Source organism: Fukomys damarensis, unplaced genomic scaffold (assembly GCF_012274545.1).
Source record: "Fukomys damarensis isolate Sample0158 unplaced genomic scaffold, DMR_v1.0_HiC HiC_scaffold_37, whole genome shotgun sequence".
NCBI lineage: Eukaryota > Metazoa > Chordata > Mammalia > Rodentia > Bathyergidae > Fukomys > Fukomys damarensis.
This window is the reverse complement of record NW_022900949.1, coordinates 8,700,880-8,707,669: the sequence shown is the minus strand read 5'-3', so window position 1 is coordinate 8,707,669 and position 6,790 is coordinate 8,700,880. Positions and strand designations below refer to the sequence as shown.

Here is a 6,790-nt window from a genome sequence, read left to right as displayed (position 1 = left end):
CGTCTGTGGCCCCGCCCCTCCCCGCCCCTCTGGACCGCCACCTCCTGGAGCCCTTCCGCCCCGCATCCCTGATGCCCGGCGCCCTGGACGCCATGAAGCAGCTGTGTTTGTGCGCAGCCACCTCCCTTGCGGTAGGGCTCGGGGCGTGGGGCTGGGGCGCTAGTCCCTCCTCCCCCTCCCTCCGCCCCGCCCCAGACACAGGAAAGATGCACGCGGGAGGGAATAAGGGTGGTGACAACCTTTGGGGGAAAGATGGGACAGTCGGGAACACTCAAGGACAATTCTGAGGACAGAGTCGGGGACACAGAAGAATGTAGAGGACCTTGGGGGAACAGTTTGGGAAGCCCGTTTTGGAGTTAGATGGGGCCATTTGGGGGAACAATGTCAAGCTATTGGGGAGTCTGGTCCTGGGAAGATATCGTGACATTTGGAGAACAGTTTTTTGTTTTGTTACCGGAGACCGAACTCAGGCACTTGCACTTTCGAGGCAGGTGCTACAACCACTGAGCTAAATCCCAGGCCTGGTTTTTTGGGTTTTTGAGACATAGTCTCACTATTAGTTCAGGCTGGCCTGGAACTCACTGTGTAGCCCAGGCTGGCCTTGAACTCACAGAGAGCCTCCTGCCTCAGCCTCCTCAGTGCTGGGGTTACAGGCGTGTGCACCACACCTGGCTTGGTTTGTTTGGGGGGAGGGTAATTTTGGAGAGCACTGTAGACATTGGAGAAGACATCTGAGCATGTTTTCAGGCTACCATTTGGGTGGACAGGTCTTGAGGTATGAAGGGATAATGGGGAAGGTGCACTTGTGGGACAGAGCAGAGAGGGCTTTGGGAGATAGGACAGGGGGCCTTAGGGTCAGATGAGGAGACTAAAGCGGTTAGAAAAGGTCGTGGGTCAGCCCGCCCGCGTCCACTTCCCTTCACTCTGAGGGACGACTGGGGCTTGGCGTGGGGACACTCAGGACAGAGACATTGAGGCTGAGCAGGCCAAGGCTGGCAGTGGGTTTGGCTTGGGAGACGCTGTCGCTGGCCCCCACCCAGGACCACCTCCCCCTGCAGCTGCGGCTCAGCCCTGCCGACCTCAGCTCCTGCCCGCCCTGCGGCCCTTGCCCCACCCTGAAGCCGGCAGCCAGAGGCAGGCGCCAGGCAAGTGCCCAGGGCGGGCGGCGAGAGCTGGGACCCTCGCCAGGGGACGCAGGGAGGGGACGGAGGCCCACCCGGCCCCACGCGCCTCTGGGTGTGACCCTCAGGGCCAAGACTGGGGCAAAAGCGACAAGCGGCTGCTGCAGGCTGTGGAGAGCGACGACTCGGCCCGGGTCGCCATGCTCATCTCCCGAAAGGGCCTGGTGCCCACCAAGCTGGACCCCGACGGCAAGTCCGCGTGAGTGCCGGTGCCTCCCCAGGGGCAAGGCTGAGGGGAAGCTGCGCGGTGTCGCCTCTGACCTCTGACCTCTGACCCCCAGGTTCCATCTGGCAGCCATGCGGGGTGCGGCCAGCTCTCTGGAGGTGATGCTGGCACAGGGCGCCAATGTCATGAGCACAGACGGGGCAGGTACCGCCAGCCGGGGCCTAGGAGGGAGGTAGAACTCAGAGCAGTGCCCGGCTTCAGACTCCAGCAGGCCTTGCTTCCAGGTCTCAGTGTCCCCTGCAGGCAGAAGGGAGTCCCCTCCACTGCGCAGGGGGAGGCACAGGGGCATTTCAGACTCTGGTGCACAAGGACAGAGTCTCGGCTGGTGCTAGGCAAGGACGGTGCCTGGGGAGTTACTCCCTGGGGAGTAACTGGGACGCAGGCTGCGCTTGAGCAGCTGGGACCAGGAAGTATCTGGGGTTTGGGGAGATTTCTGAGAAAGTGAGGCAGCTAGAGGAAGGTCCGTGGGCCCCTCCCCAGGGTGCCAGAGTTAGGGGAGTATCTGAGGCTCGCAGGAGAAGCTGGGATTTAGGAGTAGCTGGAGCTCTGAGAGTAGCTGGGGTCAGAGAAGAATCTGGGTGGTGCATGGGTTAGTTGAGGACTTGAGAAAATAATAATGTGTGGGGCTTGGGGTCTCTAAGTATGAGGTGTAGACGCAGGAAACTCCATCACAGTTGCCGCAGGTGTGTGAAACAGCTGGGAGCCCTGGAGGATCTGCAGGGAAACTTCTCTCCCTTTCAGGTTACAACGCTCTCCACCTAGCTGCCAAGTATGGGCACCCACAGTGTTTGAAGCAACTGCTACAGGTCATTTACTTGCTTATCTCAGATACTCCCTGCTTCGGCTACTCCGTCAACCTCTACTGTTCGAGTTCCAGCAAGATCCCAAACCTCCAGATATTCCCTGAGTCCCAATATGCCCGTTTTAGTCCTGAGCCCCAGCTACTCCTTAGATTATCAGATACTCCCGAGTGTCCAATTATGTCTCAAACCAAGATACACCTCCCAGAAAGGGCCACGCCTGCCTCAAAGCTCCAAGGTGCTGAGTTCGATCCCCGGCACCAAGAAAAACAAAAAGGACACACTCCCAGTACTAGGCACCCATGAACCCTCGTTCCTCCTCAGACCTCAAGTACTGTTTTAGTCGCGGCCACTCTGAGCCTCCAGCTACTCCCTCTTTCTCACCAACTCTCATGAAAGCTGAGTCACTCGGAGGCCTGTGGCATGGGCTCCCTAAGCCAGGGAGGTCGGGGGTGGGAGGAAAACGGGTCCTAGAGAAATCAGGTAACCCATTCTGCTTCCCAGGCCTCCTGCGTGGTGGATGTGGAGGACAGCAGCGGGTGGACAGCTCTGCACCATGCAGGTGGGTGCGGCCCAGCCCTGTCTGCCCACTGGCTCAGTGGGTGCTGCACCCAGGCTGGGCTCACACTCTCAGTGATCCTCCTGCCTCAGCCTCCCAGAGGGCTGAGATGACAGGAGTGCGCCAATGCACCTGGCCCTGCTGCCTCCTTTTCCTTTACCAAGCACCGGGATGTGTGCCGGACCTAGCTCAGCTTCAATTTGACCAAGCCTCCTCCCTCCCGTAGGCCCGCTGGACAGAAAGACGTTATGTCGCCCCCCACAGTAATTGGGGGATCCCAGCTCGCCTGACCCAGGAGCACCAGCCTGCTGTTTTGCAGGCCTTTCAGAGAATGAGTGTGCAGGGCTAAACACCCTTGAGAAACGCCCGGGGCAGCCCAGCCAGTCAGCCTGCAACTTCAGCATCCCCTCTTCCCCGAGGGAGGGAAGCTCCCACCCACTTGGGCCTGCACCCAGTCCAGGCTCCTTACACGAGCCAGGGAAACACACTCTAGTCGGTTAGCTTGGGGCCTGTCGCGGTGCGCGTCTCGCGTCTCCCGTAGTTGGAGGACGCTGCCACCTAGTGGCGGCACTGCTTCTGGGTAACTCCTCTGGAAACGTTTTTTTCCGGCTCAAGAAAAATTCAGGGCCAGGTGCGGCATGCATGCCTGTCATCCCAGCGCTCTGGGAGGCTGAGGCAGGAGGACGGCGAGTTCAAACCAAAACCTGGGGAACTTAATGAGGTCCAGCCTCAAAAGTAAAAAAGGTGGACATAGCTCAGTGCAGAAAAGGAATCCCATGCTGGATGTGGGCTCCCAGGAAAATGCCTCTGCCTCCTACCGTGCCCTGTCCTCTTCCCAGCGGCTGGTGGCTGTCTCTCCTGCTCTGAGCTGCTGTGCTCCTTCAAGGCGCACCTTAACCCCCGAGATCGGGTGAGTTTCTGGCATCTCTGGGAGGGGAGAGAGACTGCACTTGAGGTAACTGTCTCCGAGTGGCAGCGTCCTGAGGGACCCTGTTGCAGAATGAGGGAGTCTGGGGTGAAGCTCTGGGCGGTCCTGCAGGCTTCCCTACCTCTCTGTCTTCCGTCCCTGTCTGTCACGACACCTCATCCCTCGTTCTGTTTCCCACCAGTCTGGTGCAACGCCCCTCATCCTAGCAGCTCAGATGTGTCACACAGATCTGTGCCGCCTCCTCCTACAGCAGGGGGCTCCTGCTAATGACCAGGACCTGCAGGGCAGGTGAGCTTCTCCCTGGTTCTGTGTTGTGTGACCTTGGGAAGTCTTGAACTCTCTCTGAGCGGGGGATCTGATCGGGTGCTGAGGAGGACGTGCGGGTCCAGGAATATGCTCACCCCCTCACTAGCCCCCTTGCCCGGCAGGACAGCCCTGATGCTGGCCTGTGAGGGGTCCAGCCCCGAAACAGTGGAGGTGCTACTGCAGGGCGGGGCCCAGCCAAGAATCGCGGATGCGCTGGGCCAGGATGCGGCTCACTACGGAGCCCTGGCAGGGGACAAACTCATCCTGCACCTCCTGCAGGAGGCCGCCCGGCGCCCCTCTCCACCCAGCGGTATGCAAGCCCCTCCCCCTGCATCTCCTTCTGGACAGTTTCCCATCATCCCCTTCTTTCCCTATTGGGGATAGTTTCAAAGTACCCCATATCTGCCTGGTTAGAAGCGGTTTCATGGCTCCCTTACTTGAGGCAGTTTCAAGGATCCCCAGAACATTTAGAGTGGTCTGGGGATCCACTCTGATTCTCCGGATCTTCCACATTTTTAGGGCCTTGCCTGTCCTAAAAAGTGGCATCTTGGGCGGGAGATTTGGCTCAGTGGCACAGGGTCTGCCTCGCAAGTGCAAGGTCCTGTGTTCGATCGCCAGTACAAGAAAAAAAAAAGTGGCATCTCTACCCACCCCTCTGGGAAATGCCACTCTGTCTTTGCGAGTTTCAAAGTCCTTCCTGTCATCATTCTGCTGAGATGATCAATTCTGGCCTCGCGAGCCCTGACTTGGGGAATTGAAGAGAACCCCTCCTCCCGGGCCCATGAGTACCCATCTGGGACCTGGGAATGGAGTCCCCGGTTCCAGCGCCTGACCCTGCTCTGCTCTGCTCTGCCTGTAGAAGAGGACTCGGGCGAAGCTTCCTCTCAGGTAGGGACCCTGAGGCGTGCGTGCATGGGCCCTCCCCAGGGCGCAGTTAGAGACCGGGCTGGGCTTGGTCGGTCCCTCCTGGGAGAATCTGTTGGGAGCAGGGTCAGATTCTGGGTACACTGCTGCCCCAGACTCCCCAAGCCAGTGGGAACCGGGACAGAGGGGACTGGGCTGCTGAGGGCTGGTACAGGGAAAGGGACAAAGCTGCCTTCCAGAGCATCTCATCCTCACCCAGAAAAGCAGCCTCTAGATGATCTGGTCCAGCCAGGGGAAGCCCAAGGCAATCGGAAGGGTGTGGAGCAGACAATAAGATTTCGAACTGGGCCTGGCACGGTGGTGCACACCTGTGTTCCCAGCACTCGAGAGGCTGAGGCAGGAGGATGAATGGGAGACGCTGGGTCAAGATAAACAAAATTTTAGGACTTGCAGGGAATGGAATGTTGTCTGTCCCTGTTAAGTGGGGACAGGGGAGAGGCTGGGAGTGTCTGAGTCCACAGGGGAGTCAGGGTGGAGCTGGGGCTGTGGGTGGGTAGTGGGCTGGCTGGGTGGGGTACTGGGGAGGAGGCTGGCCTGGCCCCCCATCTGCCACCTTCCCCTTCTGCCCATCCCAGAACTCTGGGTCCAGCCATGAAAAGCGAGGGGGTCCCAGGAAGCGGAAGGCGCCCCAGCCTCCGGCCAACATCCCCATGCCGGTGAGAGATGCCGGGGCCTAGGGGAGGGTGGCCGGGGAGTCCCCGCTAGGGGTTTGAGCTCTGGCTCAGGTGCCAAGGGGCAGCCTCAGGCCTCATGTAAAGGTGGTGGGTCCCTGCTGGGGAGAGGACAGGACGATCGAGAAGCCTACGAGGAGATCGTGCGGCTGCGGCAGGAGAGGGGCCACCTCCTGCAGAAGATCCGGGGCCTGGAGCAACACAAGGAACGAAGGAAACACGAGGTTAGGAGGTCAGGAGGAGCACTGCGCAAGCCTGGGTGGGGTGCACTCCTGGGGGAGAGTCCCCCTACTTTTCCCGCCCCCCTCCAGCCAGGTGGCCTCCTTCTGGATTCTTCTGCATGGAGCCAGGCTCCTTGCTGCCCCAGGGCCATTGCATGGGCTGCATCCTCACTGCCTGGAATGCTGCTCCCCCAGATGTCTCCACACCTCCTCCTTGACCTCTTGCTCAAAAGGCTCTTTGGTGAAGATAAATATTTATCAGATGAATATTCAAGTGAGGGGGAGTGAATGCATGGCCCCACCTACCTGCCTCACAAGGGCAAGGTCCCGAATTCGATCCCCAGTATCCCCCCAAAATAGGGTTTGGCTACAAATAGGCACCCGGCCAAAACATGCTGAGTGGACAGAGCAGTGTCTGGCACAGTGGGCACTCAGTAAATCCCAGTAATGATGGGTCACAACGGTGCGGGTAGTGCGCGGCAGGTGAGCGGACATCTGTGGGTGGAGCGGGCAGCACCTCGGCAGGTGAGGCCCGCCGGAGGTCCCAGCCCAGGTCCGACCATATGCCTTGGTCTGCATCAGCCGCAGGAGGCGGAGGCCACCTCGGTGCACGGCCTGGAGAGACAGGTAGGCGCGGGCGGTGGGGAGTGGGGCGGCTGCCGGGTATCCCCCAGCCCAGGCGCCAGAGCCGGTCGCCTCCGCCCCCAGGTTCAGGAGCTGCAGCAGCTGCTGGCGGAGAAGCAGGAGGAGAAGGAGAGCCTGGGACGGGAGGTAGAAAGTTTGCAGAGCCGGCTGTCCCTGCTGGAGGTGGGTGCGAGGGCGGGGCGGAGCCAGGGCCTGTGGGCGGGACAGAGCTTTAAACAAGGGCTGGGCCAAAACCAGGGTGAGTGGATCCAGGGCGCGGCCAGAGCCGGGTTTGTGTCAGGAGCCAGGGAGAGGCGGGGTCAGAGTCCGGTGGGGGTGGAGCCAGGTCG

General features: G+C 60.3%; 1 protein-coding gene across 1 annotated transcript in view; it reads left to right on the top strand.

Annotated features, from left to right (window-relative positions):
* Positions 1 to 66: 66 nt before the first annotated feature.
* The window catches only part of Ankrd24 (ankyrin repeat domain 24), a 16,938-nt gene continuing 10,214 nt past the window's right edge, over positions 67 to 6,790 (top strand). The window contains exons 1-14 of the mRNA XM_033759612.1: positions 67 to 131; positions 1,059 to 1,145; positions 1,250 to 1,380; positions 1,463 to 1,551; positions 2,149 to 2,213; positions 2,712 to 2,769; positions 3,606 to 3,676; positions 3,876 to 3,982; positions 4,123 to 4,310; positions 4,860 to 4,888; positions 5,500 to 5,580; positions 5,712 to 5,819; positions 6,399 to 6,443; positions 6,525 to 6,623. Coding sequence (XP_033615503.1) covers positions 72 to 131; positions 1,059 to 1,145; positions 1,250 to 1,380; positions 1,463 to 1,551; positions 2,149 to 2,213; positions 2,712 to 2,769; positions 3,606 to 3,676; positions 3,876 to 3,982; positions 4,123 to 4,310; positions 4,860 to 4,888; positions 5,500 to 5,580; positions 5,712 to 5,819; positions 6,399 to 6,443; positions 6,525 to 6,623 — 1,218 coding nt within the window. The 5' untranslated portion in view covers positions 67 to 71. The remainder of the gene's footprint in view (positions 132 to 1,058; positions 1,146 to 1,249; positions 1,381 to 1,462; positions 1,552 to 2,148; positions 2,214 to 2,711; positions 2,770 to 3,605; positions 3,677 to 3,875; positions 3,983 to 4,122; positions 4,311 to 4,859; positions 4,889 to 5,499; positions 5,581 to 5,711; positions 5,820 to 6,398; positions 6,444 to 6,524; positions 6,624 to 6,790) is intronic.